At 39.3% G+C, this 21,110-nt stretch overlaps 1 protein-coding gene across 1 annotated transcript in view; it reads right to left on the minus strand.

Annotated features, from left to right (window-relative positions):
• Window positions 1-21,110, minus strand: part of SPMIP2 (sperm microtubule inner protein 2) — a gene marked incomplete at both ends in the record, with an annotated part of 64,030 nt that continues 42,920 nt past the window's right edge. Inside the window, 3 exon segments of the mRNA XM_081077360.1 lie at window positions 1-30; window positions 34-220; window positions 20,325-20,383. Of these exon segments, the coding sequence (XP_080933486.1) occupies window positions 1-30; window positions 34-220; window positions 20,325-20,383 (276 nt within the window).

A 21,110-nucleotide genomic window follows, 5' to 3' on the forward strand; every position in this document is an offset into this window, starting at 1 on the left:
TTATCTGTGATGATTCAGAAAAGCAAACGATCATACCTCCTCCTTTTTCGGTGGCAGCTTAGGTGGCCTGGAAGCTCCCGGAAGTGCTGCCTTATTCTGCCTAATGAGGGTAGCCACTTTGGAATTTCTTCGATTGGTGTCCTCATAATCACCCATATGCCAGGCAATGGAACCACGACTGAACCTTCCTAGCATATCCATAATACAGGGTTTGGGTTGCCTGAAATAGGAACAAATTGGTTGGTTCTCAAATTAGAAGAACCTAAAAGCAAGGCCACCAGTTTTCAGATAGTTGACAGTTGTCTGTTTCGCTTGTGATTCGAGGTGGTTTCTATCCATGTGGCTTCCCCGCTGTGGGAAAGCTAATGACCTGAGCCATCAGCCTGTGTTCTGAAAACTTTCCCGACTATCCACTCCGCTTCCCTGAACATCGCCTGCAGGAGATAGGGACTCCCTACCTTCCCAGATGGACACTTACCTAAGAACCCTGCTGATGAATTCACCCCTATGTCATGGCTGCCCCCCACCCCCGTGTCCTACAGGCCAAAGCATGCACGATGCTGGGGAGCGGAAGGTGAGGTGTTCAGGCTGCGGCTCCATGAGACCCACACATGGCAGGACATGGTCTGCCCGTTTTGAGATCTCGGGAATTCAGGAAACACCAGCTTCCAGACTCTGGTTTTGGACATTGTGTTTTAGAGGAAAGAACTAGGTTTCATTCTCTTTTCCCTGGTGACATCCCTGTCTGGGTTTCAACACCCCTAACTTAGAATATTATCTGAGTACTGCCTTCCCATCATAAAGGGCCAGCTCTGGGAGAAAGACGAAAAGGACCGTAGGATAAGGGTTTGCAGTGTCATTTGGAAGGCCGGTGTTGCTCTAGAGAGCCTCGTGGGGCTTTTGACCTCACCATCGTCCAGCTGGGGGCTCAGAGCCCTTTGGCCACTGCAAAGTTCCCTTCCTAGTATCTGAGTTTTATGGGTCCCAAGCTCTTTGGACCAAGATTTGCGGCAGGTTGGCATCGCTCTTCACTCTTTCAAGAACATACATACACGTACTATATACCACACAGTACCGGGGGCCGGGAGGCAGCAATAATGGGACAAATTCCTAGTTATCACAGAGTTTATATGCCAGTGGGAGAGACAGACAATAAACAGATAAGTAAGTCAAATGGATGGGAAGTACCATGAATGAAAACCAATCCAGATAAGGAACAGAAAACGCCAGGCATGCCGTTTTTGTGAGTGGAGGCAGGAGAGGAGGAGGTAACCTTTGAGCAGTACAGGGTCAGACATCCCTTCCCTCTCCCGCAATCACAGAATCCCCACGTGGGGAGGCAGCTGACCACGTCACTCTCCAGCAAATCCGCCCCAGACACCCCATGGCCTTTAGAATAAAGTTCAAACTCCTTAGCTTAGGACACAGGGTTGTTTGTTGCTGCTGTTTGCTTTTTGTCGGTTTTCTTTTTTTAAATGGGCTGCCCACATGGGTCTTTCTGGTCTGCTCTCCAGCCCGTCCCTGCTCTCAGACACATACACACACACACACACACACACACACACACCCCTTCATGGTCCACTCAGCCTCCCTCTTTGAGCTCTGAAGGAACCACTTTCAGACCTTCAGGCTTGTGCTGCAACTTTTCCTTCTGCTTGGAACGCCCTCCCTCCTCCTTTCCTGACAAACTGCAGCCAAGGCTTTAAATGTCAGCATTTCTCTGAAGCCTCCCCTTGTTCCTGTGAAGCAGCAAATTTTCTCCTTCCACACACAGCACATTATATGTGAATTCTTTTGTCGGAACTATTAGAATATACTTATAGTTCTAGTACAGTAGGCTCTCTCCTCCTTCTACAGCCCAGAGTATGTCTCATTCATCCTCAGCTCCCCCAGTACCCATTACCCTGCCTGACACCTAGTTGACACTCAACTAATCAGGGATGGATGGAGGCAGGAGGAAGGGAGGGAGAAGATCAGAACTGAATTGCTTTAAAGGTTATTTACTTTCCCACCCACTCCCCTCTGCTCACCCGCAGCCCTCGTGCCCTCCCACCAATGGCAGGTGTGCAGGAACGGATAGCGACAGTCTGGGTTGTCTGAGTTTTTTTCATAAGTACAGAGTAATAGCTGGGAATAATTTCAAAATGGTTGAAAGGGCACGATAGCTCATGCTTAGAACGTATGGGGCAGGCGTTGTTTTGTTCATATTAGCTTGATAAATGGTTCATGGGAAAACCACTTCTGGCAAATGTGTCACAATTTTTTAAATAATGTGTTAATAGAAGTGACTACACTGAATAGTTTAGAAACACCGTTGCATATAGTCTTCATGTAAGGTGCTTACATGTTTTCACATCACAATGTCCTACGTCCCTGAATCTGAACTCACCAGGAGAAGCGATGGAAAGTTAAAAATTAGTTGTAAATCAATGATTTTAAGGATCTTGTAGAAATATTAGCGACGTAACATATGGGGAATTTCACACACTATATTGAACTTACAAATGAGTCACAAAAATCAAAAGATCTCCTAAACCAAGAAGCAGAAGGTTGGGCTCTAATTTGGTGGTGAATGTGGGCCATCGGTAATGGTGCCTGTTAGTGACAAATGCACATCAGGAAGCATGCACACACACACACATGCACACGTGCACGCACACGCCCCAAAACAAATACAGCAAGCAAACATTCTTAGTATAACATTCTTACTATTGACTAATTAATAGGAAGAGTTAATAGTAGGAGATAAAGAAATGATCTCCTTCTGAGATCATCTCAAGCTTATAGAAAAGTGGAAGCACAGTAGAAAAACTTTTTTTTCCCTGAACCATTTCAAGGTACCTTCTTGATGTGTTATCCATCATCCCCAAATACTGCAGTGTGTCATTCCTACAAACAAGGACAAAACCTCAATATAACCATCAAAAGCAGAGATACTCAGAAAATGCATATTTGTATATCCATCATCTAATCCTCAGACACCATTCAGGTTTTTGCCAGTCGTCCCAGGAATGTCTGTTCTGCAAAAAGATCCCGTTCCGAGTCCCACATTGCATTTAGTTTTGTCATCTCTTCCGTCTCCTTCCATCTTGGAACCGTTGCTCAGTCTTCCTGTGACCTTCACATAGCCTTGATACTTTTGAAGAACATGGACCATTTATTTCTCAATGCCCCTCATTTTGGGTTTATTTTGTTCCTTTTGATTAGATTTAGGTTATGCATCTTGGAACAAGAATAACACAGAATGGCAATGGTGTGACTTGTCCCATTTCTGGTGAGGTTCACTTCTGTCACTTGATTAAGGTAGTGTCTGCCAGGCCTCTCCTTTGTAAGATTACTTTTCCCTTTTGTTATTAATATTTTGTGAAAAAATACTTTGAAATTATGTAAAAATCTCATCTCACGTCTAACTTTCAATTTATTTATATCAGTAGGGACTCGTGGTTTCCTACTTTATTCTGTGGGTTGTAATCCATGTATACCATTCATTTTCATGCTCAGTTTCTCCCAAATTTGGCTGTTGGGGGCCCTTTCAACCTGGCTTCTGTGTCCTTTGGACATGTCTCTGTCATTCTTTGAGCATTTCCTTACTTTTTAGCACAAAAGATGTCCCAGGTTCATCTTTCCCTTCCCCAGCCCTGGAATAATCCATTTCTTGAAGGAACCCTAGTTCTAGTTCCTTTTAGTGGAAAATGGTAGCTAGAACTGAGACCTGGATGCTACGGCTTGTTTTCATATTAGTAACTCTTTTCTACAGTGGGAAGCCTGGCTCCCATTCTCTTTAAGTATTTACCTATTTAACAAGTCTGCCTGTCTATAACCAGTCTCCCATGGCTACCACCACCCCCTCTTATTTCTCATCTCGCTTCATCTACATTTCTTTTAAGGATCTTTTTTATTTTTTATTTTTGCTTCTTTACCATTGGTATTCCCCAGAATTCCGCCCTTGGTTCTCATCTCTTAGTGCACTACCACCCACCTCCAAACCAGGCCAAGAGGGCTTTTATATACAAGCATTCAACCAGTATCAACATACTAATGTTTAAAATGTTTACTTTCAGCTCTACAATCTAAACATAAGTTTCCAGCTTCTTAGTGAACACAGTGCCAGAATATCTCATAGGTAATAATAATAATAATAATAATAATAATAATAATAATAATTTTAGCATTTATTGAGCTAGATGAGGTTCCAGACACTATGCTAGTTGCTTCACACATATTATCTCTCATCTTCATAATAATGCCATATAATAGGTGTCATTTCCTACTTTTCACATGAGGTTAAATCAGTTAGTTCATGTATCCAAAGTCAGTTAAAAAACAGTAGATCTGAGATTTGAACTCAGTTGTCTGGTTCTAAACTTATGCGATGACCTCAGCTGTAAAATGGGGACAGTACATTATTACACCTACTCTTCATGAGGATTAAATGACGTAATACTTATGAAGCCCTTAAAACAGTGTCTGGCCCATAGTAAAAATGCAATAAATGTTGGCTGTTTATATTATCATTATAGGATGCTGCCTCTCCACTCATCTCCCCATCTCCCCACTTCCTCCTCCACTTTCCCCCAAATACCCTCTCCTTCCTGGATTCCCTATTTTAGCCGATGACATAACCATATACCCCGCCACTCAAGAAACATATCAGAATTGCCAATGCCTTTTACATCTCCCCCATCCCTCCACATAGAGTGGTTTGCCAAGTCTCACTGCGTCTTTCTCTAAACTGTCTCATCATCCCCACTTCTCTAAGTTAGTCTCCCTTCATTGCAGTTATTGCAACGTCAGTTAACTTGTCTTCCTTCCTTCAATTTCTCCTTTCTCTGTTCTATCCATTCAGCAAAGTGTTCTACACCTATTGCATGCCAGATATTCTATCTAATACACAGGTTTGATTATATCACTTCCTTACTTACAATTTTTAAAAACAACTGTTTGTTGCCTATAGAATGAAGCACAAAGTCTTTAGTATGGAATTTAAAGCATTACACAATCTGGGCCCTTTACTGCAATTTCCATCATACTCCCCAAACCAATATCCGATACTTTAGCCACATCACACAACCACTCATTTCCTCAGCACCTCATGAAGGTTCACTTCTCCGTGGCTTTGCTTATGCAATTCCTTATGGCTGGAACTCCTTTCCTGGCTTCACCTCCAAGATCTCTTTTGGATTTCACCACTCGGACTTAAAAAATGCAACTCATGTTACTCCTCCTACAAAGCGTTCCTGAATGGCTACCCTACCTTCAACAGTGGGCCACAATCATGACCTCGGGTGTCCCCCATGGTACATTGTTCATTCGTATTACACGTGGCAGTGTGATACTGACACCTCCCCTCAGTAATTCTGTGAGTAAAGGGAAGAATCCATTCCCTACTTTTTCCAGTATCTAGCAGAGTTCCTGAACATGGAACACATGGTCAGTCCATTTGGCTTGCTTCTATAATGATATAAAACAATGTTTTGTAGTTATCTCCAGCGTGAGAGATTGCGATTGTATATGGTAGCCGGTTTGCAGTGAGGTGGAATTGATTTTTAACTTGCACTCTTTTGCTATTTGAGTCTTTAAAATACATGGTGAGCATGTATTGTTTTTATAATAAAACATGTCTAAAGTTTCCTTAAAAACAGTTGGTTATTTGGGAAATGACCAAAATTTTCCTAGCAGCCTGGACAGTAGAGAAATGGGATAAGAAGATAAAACCGACTTCAGCACTGAGTTAGGAAATGACTGGCTGGACCTTGCTTATATAACTGTCTAAAACCAATGGGATGAACTTGACTTTCATTTTGACACTTGTGCCAGAGAAAATATTCTGGACAGCTGAAGAGGGGCCCTGCTCAGGGGTGATGCTCTGCTTGGTCTTCTGGGTTCCCATCTTTTTGTGACTTGAGCTGGGCCCACGGGAGACGCTGGGGCAGCCACTTGGATTTATGAGCAAACAGTTCAATGAACTCTCGGTAAATTCATGAAACAGCCAGCTTGAATTAATGTGTTTACTTAAATCGATCAAAGTATTCTAGAGATTGACCACCCAGCATCAGTCTCGCCCACGAACAAACCTTTTTCTACTGTTTGGATGTCTCCTGGCTTCCCTCTGGTTGACTAAAAATAGTTCTAATAAGTGGTAAAATTACTGGGTGTTTTTCTTTCTTTTTTTTTGATTCCAAAGTTAAAGAAAACAAATTTCTAACTGTGTAAGTTCCAGTGAGTCCGTCTGGTTGCCTAATAAATACCCCAGAAACAGTTATTCTCGTGAATTTCTGTAGAGCTTCAGCATGTTCTTTGCAGCATTGTGAAGTGAGGTAACTGTACTTCTAGCTTCTGACAACAACGAGTGGCACCTTATCTACATTGTGACTTAAACGCATGACTACCTGTTTTCTCAGCGAGCCAGTTCCTTTCAATGTTTGCTTTCTCCCAGGGTCGTTGAGTTCTGCTCCTTTCATTTCCGGAAGTACTCAAAAGCCATTGATGGCACATGGAAATTTTTGAGAAACACATTTAGAAACCATTTGGCAGGATCTGTGCTTTCTGAGAGAACAGCCCTTCTCTCCCTGTTTTTTTCTCTTTGGAACATGTGGAGGAAAACAAGTCCCCTGTTTTTTAAAGATCTTTCTGCGTTTATGGAGAAGTCTACACCTAAAGTCCGAACCTGCCAAGAAATTGAAACCCCAGTTAGGGCTTTAAAGATGATTTCATCAACTTTTTGTTTTCTGAATGGACCTTCTACATAGATGGAGTGTGCGTTTCTGTGACACAGGCAGCCACACATGTGGTATGACTTCAGAGACACCGGCTGCCCAAGAAAATACTGCCTTCTACCCCTCCCTTGCTGCTACCTTTTATTCTACAACCAGAGACCAGGCTTCTAGTGCCCACAGCCAAGGAGAAGTACTAGAAAGCATTATTACCTGGACCTTCTCTAGAGAACATATCTTGAGGGGCTAGGCCACAAAGGAAGACCTGAGGAAATTGGGGAGCTGCAGGTCAGTTTTAGCCATATTGTCATGTAGTTAAATCCAACTTTACATCTCACACATTGATCTTCCTTCCCTCCCTGCCCTGATAGAGAATCTTATGTCATGATGATGTGTCTTGTTTCCAAAAGATTTCTTCTTAATCCTGTAGGATAACATTTATTTGATGCCGAATCAACAGCTGTCCTGGAGATGAGTGAAGCATGCAATTTTCTTGATATTTCATATTCGGACCAACAAGATGAGTACACGACTAAATGTAGCAATTATCAGTAGAGAAAAATTTTAATGCTAATGGAATTTATTCTAGGTTAGTTTTTGCCCAGGAGATTCTTAGTGAGTGGAAAGAGAGGCTTACAAAAGAAGCTAATTTTTCGTAATTCCTATCCAAAGGAGTTTATAGGGATTTATCTAGAGGGCATGTGTTGTGCTTGCTTGTTTAATTTTCAGTGTTCAGGATGCTTGGAAAGTTGAGGTTCTGCCTCTGAGTTGTAACTTAACCTGTTTAAGGTAAAGGTCCCAAGTAATGTTCAACTGAAAGATTAGGACAATATTTGAGGTAATTGATGGCCTCAACAGTCCAGGAGACATTTGTATTGTTCATCTTGTCTTTCAATAACAAGCGTCTTAGCCAGGGTCGATGGAGCAGTGTGTCTCGAGTCTGCTGGGAGACCACACAGAAAGCCAAAAGTCTGTAAGATAGTCCCAGAGCAGAGGACCAGGATATTCGTATGCGAATAAACAATTGCTCCATTACTAATGTACCTATATGTGAGGGACATGGCTGCTAAGAGGTTGTTTGATTGCAATAAACCTCCCAGGTCAATCATTTGTGATAAAATGTGGAAGATGCAATTTTATATCTGCTTGAATCTTTCATTCTTGTGCAGTAGTTCCCTTCTTCCCAAAAGAGCAAAAAATGATCAGTTTTCTGTCATTAACAATTCAGAAAAATATATTAAATGAGTCTGGATTATCTGTGGGCATAAACTATTTTGCAGAAGTAGATAAGATCATTTAAATGTATCGACAAAACTGAAATTTACATTAGTAGGAAACACTACTGTTTCAAGGACAAAAATGAAATCTCTTCCCAAAGAAGTGTTTGGGAAAACATAAACGAAGTCTTCCCAAATTGCCAGGGTAACTACCATAGACATAAGAACGTTGCTTGAATGTTCTTTTTAAAAGACAGAAAAGATAACTAACTGTAGGACTATTTTTCCTTTAAGTAGAAAAAGCCTGTTGCCTGTTCTGTTGGGCTTTCTTCTAGAAGGAAGGAGAGCATGGAAGGCTTATGCAGTTCTGTAAAATTACACACACCATATGCTTCAGACCTCAGATTGTGATTATTTGGGGTTTGACTTATTGCTTTTATTTGAAAGGCTCGTTAAATACTCTACCACAGCATTGAAGTAAAGAATTAATTGAAGCAAGCGCGATCTCACATTACCCTAAGTGAACACTTCTTTGTTACTTGGCCAGATTGTCTTCCCCGGCTCCAGAACGTGAAAAATGCTGTCCTTGCCACAGTGAGGTCATCAGCACGTTGCCGGTTGCCCTAATGGGCGCCAGCTGGGCTTCCAGTCACCGGGGCTATGTAATCTAAATCAAACATGTCTTCCTGTGCAGAATAACATACTCCAAAAAGTTCCTGTTGCCAAGAGTTTGTCCACGATGTGGAAATACACAGAGGTACTTACTTTCATTCGGTATTATTAAGTGATTTATATGAAGTGGCTGTCGTGCACATAAGCTCAGGGGCAGCTGTCCGAAATCTTACCAGAAATGCAGCGTATTAGATTGTCTAGGGTCACCTATTAGGAATGTTGAATAGAATTCCTGATGTTGCCAGAGATAGGGGAGACTTTGTATAGGTCGTTCTAGCCGAGAAGTTGTGCCAATTTCAGCAGCTCAGGGCTTCTGAAACACCAACTCCATGGCTTCTGTTCGTGCAGGCACTTCCTGGGCATCACTTGCTTATTTGTGAATCAGAAAACAACAAAGGGAAGAAAGGAGAGCTGCAGGTATTTCAGCTGTTTGGCAGCAGTGCTGGTGAAGGTTAGTTGGGAGACATTAACAGTATTGATTCAATTTAGTTTGGGGACAAGCTTACCTATCCAAATGGTAAATCTTGACCTCCATTAACTAAGGATAAAGTTCATACAATTTATTTTTTGTTACTTTGGAAATGTTATATACACAAAAATGGACAAAATAATTTAAATATCTCCAAGGACTCATCACCCAATTTCAAACATTATCAATTTATAGCCAATCTTAGTTCATTTTTATCCTACTTACTAATCCTCCCCCTGCCAAGACTTCCTATCTTTCTGATAAAACTCTAAAAATATATAAAAACTCTTTTTCCTTAACATAATCACAATGCCATGTTTTTCTCCTAAGAAAATGTGATAACTTCACCTAATACTCAACCTTCAAAATTCTATTCTAATTGTCTCATAAATGTTATGGGTTTTTAGCAGTGTAGTAAAAACAGAATCCAAATAAGTTTCCACATCTCACAACTGGTTGATAAGTCTTTGAAGTTTCTTTTAATTCATAGGTTCCCTTTCACCTCTTTTCTTCTTCTCTTCCCCGCTCCTCCTCCTCCTCTTTTTCCTCCTCATCCTTCTCTTTTTCACTATTTGTTGAAGAAACAAATTTTGTTTCATAAATATTTCACTTCCATGTGTCCTGTAAAATTTCCCACGATACATTTTCCTGACATCTCCATGTTGTCATTAAACAGTTGCTGTTGCCATCTTATTGCCTATACATTGTCAGTTGGAGTTAGAGGCTTGATCTAAGTTGGGTTGGTTTTTTTGCGCAGGACTGTTATATTAGTTTGCTATGGCTGCCATAACTCCGTACCACAGACTGGGTGGCTTACACAACAGAAAGGCACTTCCTCACAATTCTGGAGGCCAGAGTTCAAGATCAAGGTGTCGGCAGGGTTGCTTTCTTCTCAGATCTCTCTCCTTGGCTTGTAGATGGCCATCTTCTCCCTGTGTCTTCATAAGGTCCTTCCTCTGTGGGCGTCTGTGTTCAAATCTGCTCTCTTTAAAAGGACACCTTTTGGATTGGATTAGGGCCCACCCTGATGACCTCATTTTAGTGTATTAGGTTGGTGCAAAAGTACTGCAGTGTTTGCAATTATTTTTAACCTTTTAAACCAAAATTACTTTTGCACCAACCTAATAATTACTGCTTTGAAGACTCTTTCAATACAGTCACTTTCTGAGGTACTGGGGGTTAGTACTTCGACATAGGAATTTGGGGAGGACAAAATTCAGTCCATAACTACTTTCCAGGGGGCGGTGTACTCTTTTATCAAGAGGTACATAATATCTGATCATTTCTCTTTTTTCTGGTTTTGGCAGCCATTGATGATTAGTGCCTCGATTCCTTAATTAATTAGAATTTGCAAGATGGTGGTATCCTAATTCCTTTATTTCTTCTGTCTGTATTAGCTGGATTACTTTGATTTTTTTTTTTTTAAAGTCACCTCATCATCTATTTGGTTTGCAAATAGTTGTATTGGAATAGTTGTATTGGAAAGGCAGAATTAATATTTCATTCTTTCCTTTTACTTACTCATTTTCAAAATAATAAGTTGGTTCATTGGAATCCTCCAATGTAACCAGTTTGCTGTGGTGTTTTTAAGTGACATTATGAACTCAGGAATGTTTATGCATATGTATATTTAGGTAGATGTCTATTAATTTATTGTAGTTACCACCCTCTTCTGGAAGTTGCCCGATTTTTGGCCAGTGCGAGTCTCTTCAAGGCTGGCTCCCAAGTCCCTGAGACAAGACGGTAGTAGTCTTGGATAGCTTGCTTGTCTGGTATGGCAGGATGTACTAGGCTCACATTTTCCATTTTCCTTTTCCAAATCCAGATTCAACCATTTCTCCAAGAAGCCCCGACTCCTTTTAGCGGAAAAGGTATTTGAAGAGTAGAATCTGAGTACTAGGGGAGCTCACAGATACTGAGTTGGTTCCTATGTCTAGACCTTTATAGAGAATAGAGCTATGAAAACATATATGTAAACACGCACAATCAAACCTATGTGTACATACATATCTTCCAATCAAGGATATGTTTTTTCAGCTCTTTTATCTTAACCTCTGTGTTTTCTTTCTCCTACTCCAAGAATCCTGGGTACTCAGCCAAACCAGGATTGACTGAGTAATCACTTCATCGGTCATTTGCTTTACCCCACTATATACCCACAGCAGTCACAGTAACACGACCAATGCTCCCACCAAGCTTTTTGCAATACTTTTTGTTCTTAGAATATACCCTACTAGAGATTTATCCTCAAATTTCTGTGCTTTAAAATCCCTTGGAATAATTCCTCTCTGTGGGTTAAGTCATCAATGGGATATACAGTTAGTATTTTTTTTCACTTTGTATTTGTTTTATACATTAGACATAAGACATAAGGTATATCTTATAGGTAAGATATGTCAAACTTGGTGTGGAACCAGTGTTGTATTCCTATTCTTTTCTTGCTGTCATTACCTGTGTGTCTAACCCAGAGAAAGGGTTGGGTGGTGTCCCAGTAGATTTGAAGAAGGTGATGCCTGAATCATGTCTTCCTGAACAGCGGCAAAAAGTGACTTCGATTCTGGGAGAAACTGCCTTGAAGGCCTTAGCTCTGCTCAATGAAGAAAACATTTGTTCTGCCACCCGCCATGTAATTCATCTTTGAATTGTAATGAGTTAGCCTTTACGCTGCTAGGCAGAAAATAAGCTGCAGCACTCTGTAGAAACCCTGCCATCTTTATGCATTGCTGTAGAGGCTAGAAATGAAAAGTCAAGTATGTGGTAATTGTTCTCCACGGTAATTCGTCCAAACATATGAAGTCCCATTTCTAAAATGACAGCGTCTCGGAATCTAAATTTAGAATTCTAGAAGCTAACTCCTACCAGTCCTTCAAGCTTGGGTGACATTATGGAGCTTTCCTGATCCACCTTCAGTGTTTAGATTCCCACAGGTATGTTTCCATTGCCCCCTCTAAAATACTCCATATTGTAACAGGTATTTAGTGGTTCTGCTTTGTCAGGTATCTAAACTCAGCACCAAGCATAGTGCCAGGCACAGATAGGTAATCTATAAATATTGGTTGACCGAATATATCACTGTATCCTAATACATGCCAGTATAAGTATCTATCTATGTTTTTTCCCTTCCCCTCACTATATTATAACCTCTTTGAGGCAGGAACTGTGTCTTAGTGCCTTGGTTCTACACTTGTCCATAATTTGGAAGGAATAGAGAACAGAAGTGATACCATTGAAAACTGATTTAGAATTATAGAGGAGAAACACAAGATGCTCTTGAGAATCATATTACAAGTATGAGACAACATTTAAAGATAAAGTAAGTAATGACATACTCTCAACTGTGGCTCACCGCTACAGCCTAAACCCTGTTCCTTCGACCTTCTCTGTGTCAGATCCATGCTTGGTACTTTCCATACATTGACTTTTCATTCTCAAGACAACCCCATGTGGTAGCGATTATTGCTCCCCCTTGTACCCTTGAAACGGAGGTTCAGAAAGTATCTACATTTCATAAGATAAAGGAATTAACCCAACTCTGTCCAATTCCAAAGTCTTGCTTATAGGATCTCCCAGTTACGGAAACCTGAAATTATCAGCAGTCTTAAAAGAAAAAGAAAAAGAAGTAAGGAAAAGCAGAAATGATAGTAAGTAACACACAGTAAATGGGATGGATGATTATTATTTTGTTGTTTCATCTGGTAATCCAGATCTAAGCTAAATGATATTATTGATCTTTTGTGAACATTTACTTACGTAAATGTTGGTAATATAATGTTTGAAATTACCATGATTACATGTTTGTAGCTTTATAAAAATGAATAGACAATAGTGAAATAAAAATAACCCAAATACTTTTTTTTTCTTTTTTGGTATTCTTTTCAGTACGTGAACTCTATTTATTTGCCTGAGCCTAAAGTTTTAGCTCATCTGTTTATTTTCAGTTTGCAGTCCATGCTTGAATTTCACTGCCGTAAACCATTTTGTTGGGTCCAGCATCTGCTCTGTCCGTAACCCTGGTGTCCTGAAACAGGCTGCAATAGCTACAGTCCTGGTGTCTGCAATGCTAAGAAATTATAGAGATGATAGGCCAATGGATCTACAGTGCCTGTTTCTAACACACTTTAGAAGTCAGTTCATTTAATAAATCGCATGGAAAGTAATTTGCAGTGAAGGGCCACATTCTGAAATGAACTGTCCTTTCCCCTACCTGGGCAACAAGTGATAGCCTACCCAGTAAGTTTTCTTCTTCCTATTACCAGCACTGTCTGTTCTTTAGCTAGTTTTTCTCTCAAAAACAATAGCTTCTCTAAAATAATGGCATCTTACCCTTTCACTGTGAGTGTTCCATCCTGAGATGAGCAATACTCATTCAACAACAAACATTTACACGCACCCTGCGTTTCTCCTTTATGGTACCTCCTGCAATGAAATTATCCATCGTGCATCAGGCTGTTTTTGCCGTGCCTACCCTGATAGGATATAAAAAGCAGGCTTTGTATCTGTCTTGTTCACTCCTGAAACCGCAGGCCTAGCATGGTGCTTGGCACATAGTTGGCAGCTGGGTATTTATCGAATGGATAAATGGGCACCAGCTCTCTATGTGGCATTGCAGCAGTGACATGGGAGCTCTGTGCTGACCTGACTACACCTGCAGCTTCCTGAGACCCCTTCTGCTCTGGGGAAAAGGAAATGTGAAGTGAGTTTTTCAGTAACAGTCCTGAAGGCCCAAAGTGGGAATGGGTATAATGATCTCAAACATTGCAGAATTTTGCTGCTTAATGTTTGCGGAAATCACTCTAATGTGCCAGCAACTACAACCTTAAAAATAGAAAGCTGTCAAGGTCTGTGGATGTTTTGAGGAAAACAACTCCAAGTAAAAAGCATTTATTTGGGTACCAATATATTTTAAATAGTGGCTGTCATTTAAGTCTGTGAGAGTGTGACAACTGGTTTGGCAGTAGTATTTCATTATGAAATGAAAGAGGCAGTTTTCTGCATGCACCTAATCAATGCCAAATACAGGCACACCTTATCCCTTTCTGCATCAACAGAAAACCCTGTTTATTCAGGTCAATGAATATTTCTTTAGTACTAAGAGTCTTGGTTTCAAACAGAAAGTTTTTCAACTTCGGAGCCCTTAACTACTAAAATTATAGTTGACTGTTATTTGTCCCATTTTATAATTACTTATTAGGTTTATCAAAACAAGAAAGCTTGTACATAGTACATAATGTACTTATTAGGTTTATCAAAACAAAAAACCTTGTACATAGTACATAATGTACTAATTTTTTCAATTTCAATGAAATACTTTAGGTCCATGTGTATAATACATGTAAATAATGCTAAAGCACTTATAAAAAAAGAAAGAAAAGAATGCTCCTCCTCTCCCTGCTCCCTGCCTCCACTTTCTTTTCTCCAAATGCAGCCACATTTTAGCTTATTTGGTCCTTCTGGAACTTAACCCGTATTGGTATATAGTAAAGGCTCCCTCTAGATCCCCCATTTGTCCTGCTCCTGTCTGAATTGATAGTTCTCTAAGCCCCTGCATGGCCACATGGCATTCTCTTTATTAATGCCATCTTGGGAATTCCCTTTGCCTGTCACCTTTGTTGGGTCACTTGTTTCTTGAATCATATTCCTTTCTCTTTCTTTGGTTTATCCCTCTTGTCTTGCTAGATAATATTCTCCAGTTGCTTCCCAGGAAATGATGCTTTGAGGTGCATGTTTTTGAACACATACATGTCTGAAAATTTTCCACTGTCCCTCTTGATTGTTTGTGGAGGTACAGAATTCTAGGTTGAAAGTCACTTTCTGTCTGACATGGAACTCCTTGCCCCATTGTCTTTTAGAGTCCAGTATTGCTGTCAAGAAGTATGGTACCTTACTGATTCGTGATCCTGTAAAAATATCCCAGCTTTTCTCTAGAAGGCTTTAGCATTGTCTCTTTATGCCAGTAGAATGAAGTTTCATAGTGACATGCCTTGATGTGGTTTTTCCCCAATTTAATTTGATGGAGACTTTCCATATGGATATTCATATTATTCCCTTCTGAGAAACGTTCTTGTATTACTGATTTTCTTCTATTTTCTCTGATCTCCTACTAGTTAGATATAATTTTGATTTTTTTTTAATTTTTATATTTTTCTCATTATTCTTTTCTATCTCTTGAACTTTTTGTTCTACTTTTGGGAGATTAATTCAGCTATATAGTATGAAATTTCTAAGCCTGTATTGAATCTCCATACTGATTGTTTTTAGCTAATAATATGACTTTTAATAGATGCATTTTGCTATATTATTTCAATATACCTCATTTATTTCACTAATAGATAATATTTGTTAATAGGATGCCCTGATTTGTTCAGGATAGTTTAAGTTTAGTCTGTTGTCCTTGTGACCATTTCAATCCTCTTCCTGTTTCATTCTTAAAAGTGCCCTGTTTTGCGTCATAAATTATATGGTAATACAATTTACAACTGAGTACTTAGTAGGTACCAAGTGCTGTTCTAAGTGCTATATATGTAACAGCACATCTATACAACAACCTAGTGGAGTAGATCATGTTACAGATTGGGAAACTGAGGCATAAATAACTTGCCCAAGGTATGACAGTTAATAGGTAGAGAAGCTGGGACTTGAACTCAGGAAGTCTGTCCTCAAGGCCTTGCTCTTGATCACTGTACTCATACTGCTTTATAACTGCTTACAATCCCCTATTTGGGGGACTCTTCAGTTATTTCTGACTTTGTATTACTGTGAACACTGTTGGGCTCCCTTTTAGCTAAACCTTTGTGCATCTCCTGCATTATTTCCTTGGGAAAGAGAAATTCCCAGGGAAACCAGCTTTCCTGATTCAGCACTCTTCCAACTGTGCCAGGCCATGCACGTCTTGAGGGTGGGTGCTTATTAACAAATCCTGTGATTATGAAAAGGCAGACAAGAGAGCAGACTGGGAGAGCCCGATGCTCTGAAAAGAGCAGTGTTTCTGTGACTCTCGAGTAAATGAAAAGTCAGGGGAGTTTGTATGAATTCTGATCCTTTGAAACTCACATTGCTCTTCTCTTCCATGGTTGATATCCAGTGTGATTGTCCTTACCCCGGAGTTTACAGCCTTCTGGACAACACCTCCCCCCATCTACTGACAATGACAGACGATAGAAACTTGAAGTGTTCCATCGGGTATTATTTTAAGACAAATCTATACATTGGCAAATAGGTAGGAAAGATCTGAAGCCCCCAGTTGGCAAAGAGGCAGCTTTGTCGTAACATCAGGTCAGAGGCATGTCAGCAGCTCCTTTACAGAATGATGTTTGCCTGTGAATAATTCTGTTGATTTTATAATCTCAGCAACACTTTCACTTGCATGGATAAAACATTCATCCAAGTAAGCAGCCAGAGATTTTCCTAAAATGTTCCTTCTAAAACCAGCTGAAATTTCATCTTTCTCAGCAAGTCCTTATGACTCCAGCTTCTCCAGCCTGAACGATAACAGTTTGTGCTGTTATGACCACATGAAGTAGGAGTTGCAAATATGTATTGAGTGCTAATGTGTATTGAATGCCCCATATATGCCAAGCACTGTGTTAAATGTAAGGAAAAGAAAAACAAAACAAGATACTTCCATGACCCCACCCCCAATTTTCAGTAATGGTGTGTAGCTTCTAGAGAATTCACTCCTTAAAACGAAACAAAAAGCCATGTCGATTCACTGTTTGCAGTGTGTTCTACTATGACTTTAATTCAACCGTAAACTATTCTTCCATTTCCTATTTGCATTCTTTATTCTTGTTGAAATTAGAAATACTATATGTGTATATTGGAAAACAATTGCAAACAGAGGAGATTATATGAAAATGAGTTAATCAGCAGGACACATATCTAGAGAAACTTAAGATATTTAAAACAAGAGAATGTTTCAATTCAGAAGAAAACAAAAATTAACCCACACCCAGTTACTGCAATCATTCTTTATCAAAGGACATTGTATTGAAATCTTCTATTTATATCTATCTGTCCTGAAAATCTGTGAGCTAGTTGACAATAAAGACTCTGCTTATTAATTTTTAAGATTCTGAGCACTTGGCATACAGCAGGTCTTCATTTAATGTTTGTTGAAGTATATCTTGGTTGGTCTTTACAATTCAATAAATTGTATAACACACCACTGACTTAATAACAGCTTTACATGGGAGAAAAAAATGAGGTACCACATTTGTACACAACATTTGTAAACAACTATTATAAAACATATCCTGATTTCAAGAAAGTTAAATTTTAAAAAGTAGTCCTCAGAATGGAGGAAATCCTGTCATTGTTCTTTACTGGATTTCTAATCTCAAAAACATAGTGGACTCCTGCCTCCACTATGTCAACAGACAAAAATTCTTTAGCATTGGTTGTATTGACTCAAATCACCCTCCTCTTCCTAGAATGTTTTTCTAAGGCCACTCATAACTTCCAAGATGTGTCTGTTATTGTTTTCTTGGATTTCCATTTCCTTGTATTACCCGCTCTTGTTTGAAAGTTGTCAATGACTTTTAATAGCTTTCTGTTGTCTTAAGGGCCCTAACTTCCAGCTCCTTTTCCCCTATAGAAGCTCTCGTTCTTTTTGTCCTTAATGTGGGCACAAGCCCCCCATCTTTTCTCAGTCCTCACTGGTGGTACTCATCCCTGCCTGCACAGCAGAATGTCTAAGCCCAGCTCCCAACCCAGGTCAATGGAATCAGTCAACTCGGATGGAAATGTTAGCTCTGTGCCCTTGGTCATGTAACTTGGCTTCTGAAATTCAATTTCTTCACCTGTAAAATTAAGATAATGTTAAAATCGGCTTCACTGCAGCACTGAATACATTTTTACTTCCCATCATTACAGCAAATATCGTCTCCTCTTTTTTTCCATTTATGTAAAGCCTACGTTCCTTTGAAAGTTCCTCCTTTCCACAGCCCTCCAGAATCACAATTTATTTTGGATCATTTGCAAAGCGCACTGAAAACTCACGATGAGACTGTTAAAAATGAAAGAGTCTCCTAGCTGATCTTCCTACCACTATTCTTGTCACCTTTCAATCCATTCTCCACACACCACTCCAACATTCCACACTGAGCTTACAAAAAAATTTGGATCATGTTGCCTCCTATTTTAAATCTTTGAATGAATTCTCTTTGTTCCTGGATTAAATTCCAAATGCTCTAACCTAGCCACCAGGTTCTACAAAAATCGAACCCTCATCTTGCTCTCCTCCCATTGCTTTCTGCAGTCCAGCTGCACTGTACCTAATATGATATACTGTTTCCCAGCTCAGGAAGTGCTGCATTTATTGAGTAAATGTTCTGACCGAGAAGGATAGAACATGAAAATTAATTGGGAGGCTAAGCACTAACCTTGCCCAGGCAAGAGTGGCCCTCGGTCGCACTTACTCGTAGAAAATCCAAGGGAGAGGGCACACCTGGGCCTGAACTCGTCTTCATCCTATTCAAGGGCATCTTCCCAGCCTGAGGATGGACAGGAAGGCTTCTGGGCAGTTGGATGTGCTTCAAGCCTCTAGAACAGGGGTGTCCAAACTTTTTTCAATGTTTTTACCAAGGACCACATGCGGTAAAATAACACAAACAGCCAGGCCACTCACTCGAGGTGAAGTATGTATTGCCTCACCTGGTTTATTTAAGTAAACTAAATATATTTTTGGAATTTGCTGTGGGCCAATTAAAAACGTATTGCGGGCCGCAGTTTGGACACCCCTGCTCTAGAGGCAGGCTGCATTTAGGTTTTTGACTTCTGACTAGCGAAGCTACAGATGAGGCCAGGGTCTCACCAATATACTAAAAAAATTTAACTTTTCTATTTATAGTTGTCTTCATTATTAATTTGTCACTCAACCTATGCAAATTGGGTTTATTTTTCTTCTCGTATATATCCAGTTTTCCAATTGAATCCACAGTCCCCTAAGTGCAAGGTGTTTTTTCCTGCATCTTCATGACCTGGTATAATCCATAACATATTCCCTAGAAATGAATGTAGCCAACATTTTCTCATCCAAGGGAAATGTTCCAAGCTTCAGTGTTTCTCAGATACTTTCTAATAAGTTTTTTACATTTAAATAAAGGCAGAAAGTTCTCACAATTATGTCACCAATGCTTGTTGAAGTTTCTTTGATTTTCAATGGCCTTTAATGTTTTTTGTTTCGTTTTTTGCTTGGAAATATTTGATAGGATGTTTGTAGATAGATTTGTAGATAGTTTGTAGTTTGTAGATAGATGTCTGCAATGTTATCTGAACAAATGAAGTGGTACATTTTAATGAAAACGTGTGCTTTGCATGCAATAAATTATAACTATTTCTCTATGGCTATAAACATAAGGTATGCTTTATATATAAGTTATAGGAATTGCCCAGTGTGATCTTTTTTTCTCCTGGGATTGTGTTGTAGTAACTAATAGACTTTTGACATAGGGGTTGAGGGTTCGTCTCTTTTGGGTGCAGTTTATATAGTTGTGGGATAGCAGAAAGAGGCTAAAATCCATTGATTTTGCACATGCAAATGCTGTATCCTTCAACAATTAAAAATGACATGAAATAGGCTCCAGAAACCCTCACCTCCAAACATCTAAGGATAACAAAGGCATTATTGAATCTGCAGTCTTATAAGAGCAATGCTGATTGATCCTTCCCCTCTTAGGAATCTGAATTATATGTTACATCTAGATGACAAGCCTAGATATGTTCTTTTCCTGTAATTTAACATACCTTGAGCTAGACATGTTTAATTTAAGTTAAAGGCTGCCTTAAAATAGCATGAATTCATGAATTCAAGCTATTGTGTGAGTGACTTCAGTAGGATTACATTTATTAACCAAGATTACCCATTATGATGGTTTCAAGGCCAACAGCATGAAATGAGCTTTCTTTTTTTTTTTTAACCAAAAACAATCAGATTGTTGTTTTTCCACATAAAGAATTATTTATATAAAGCTATCCTATTCATCCAGTTGCTATTCTTAATTGCCAGAGGCTGGTTCTCTTTTTCTCCACTATATTCTAACAGTTGCTTACTCTATGCTTGCTTTCTTCCTCTTACAGATAGTGAAAATGCTTTGTGTTTATTAGGAATAAAAATTCATAATTTTACAAAGAAACCTACCTGAAATAAAAAGGAAATAAGGTGCTAATATACTTAAAAGTTTTTTTAATTAATCCTTTTACTAATTTAGTAAGAAAACTAATTAATTAATTAAAAATGTATACATATGTGCTTACCATGGGTTTTGGTATCTGTGGCTTAATTCATCAATAGCAGCTTGATTTATTTCTTTACACTGTAAAAGGAAGAAAATTAATGTACCGTCCTTCCAAGGTAAATAGGCACCAACATGTCTAAGGGTCTATGTTTCTAGACAAAATGACGTCAGGGAGGGAAATCAAACAGGAAATGTTACATTCAGTCAAAAGAAGATGGTCTTTTGATTCTCGAACTGAGAAAAAAATGTACAAGAAGTGCAATAAATAGGACCCTATGTCCTTTACTTTTTCTGTAAAAGGACAGGTGTTGGGTAGCAAGAACAGCGTAGACCGTAATCTCTGACTTTCTGGCTTTATGATTCCATGTCTAAATAAAGAGGCATTCTAGACTACGTCTTACCATTTAGACTCAAACAGTTTAGGTCTTTTTACTTTACCTTCACAGAATTAGAAAATGTGGTGGTTATAACGTAGGAAAGAGCTGGGTTATAGATATCTGTAGTAAAGTGTAGATCTGATAACTCCTTTCAGAAAGCATAATTTAGAATATTGACAAAATATTTAGCAGCTTAGAATCAGTTCCCACATTAAGAAAAGAAACATCCCCACATCCTCTCATGTACACTGAAATGATCTGTTATCACTCAGTAAGTGACCTCTATATAAATACTGGTTCCTTTTCCGAAAATAGTAAATGAGTGCCACATCTTGTGAATAAGTATGGAGAATAGGGTTGTCAGATTCATACTGACAAGGGTTTCAGTCTATAATCATTTCTCAGTTTTCCATACAAGGGTTGGGAAG

This window comes from Rhinolophus hipposideros (genome assembly GCF_964194185.1).
Source record: "Rhinolophus hipposideros genome assembly, chromosome: 16".
In the NCBI taxonomy this organism is placed as follows: domain Eukaryota; kingdom Metazoa; phylum Chordata; class Mammalia; order Chiroptera; family Rhinolophidae; genus Rhinolophus; species Rhinolophus hipposideros.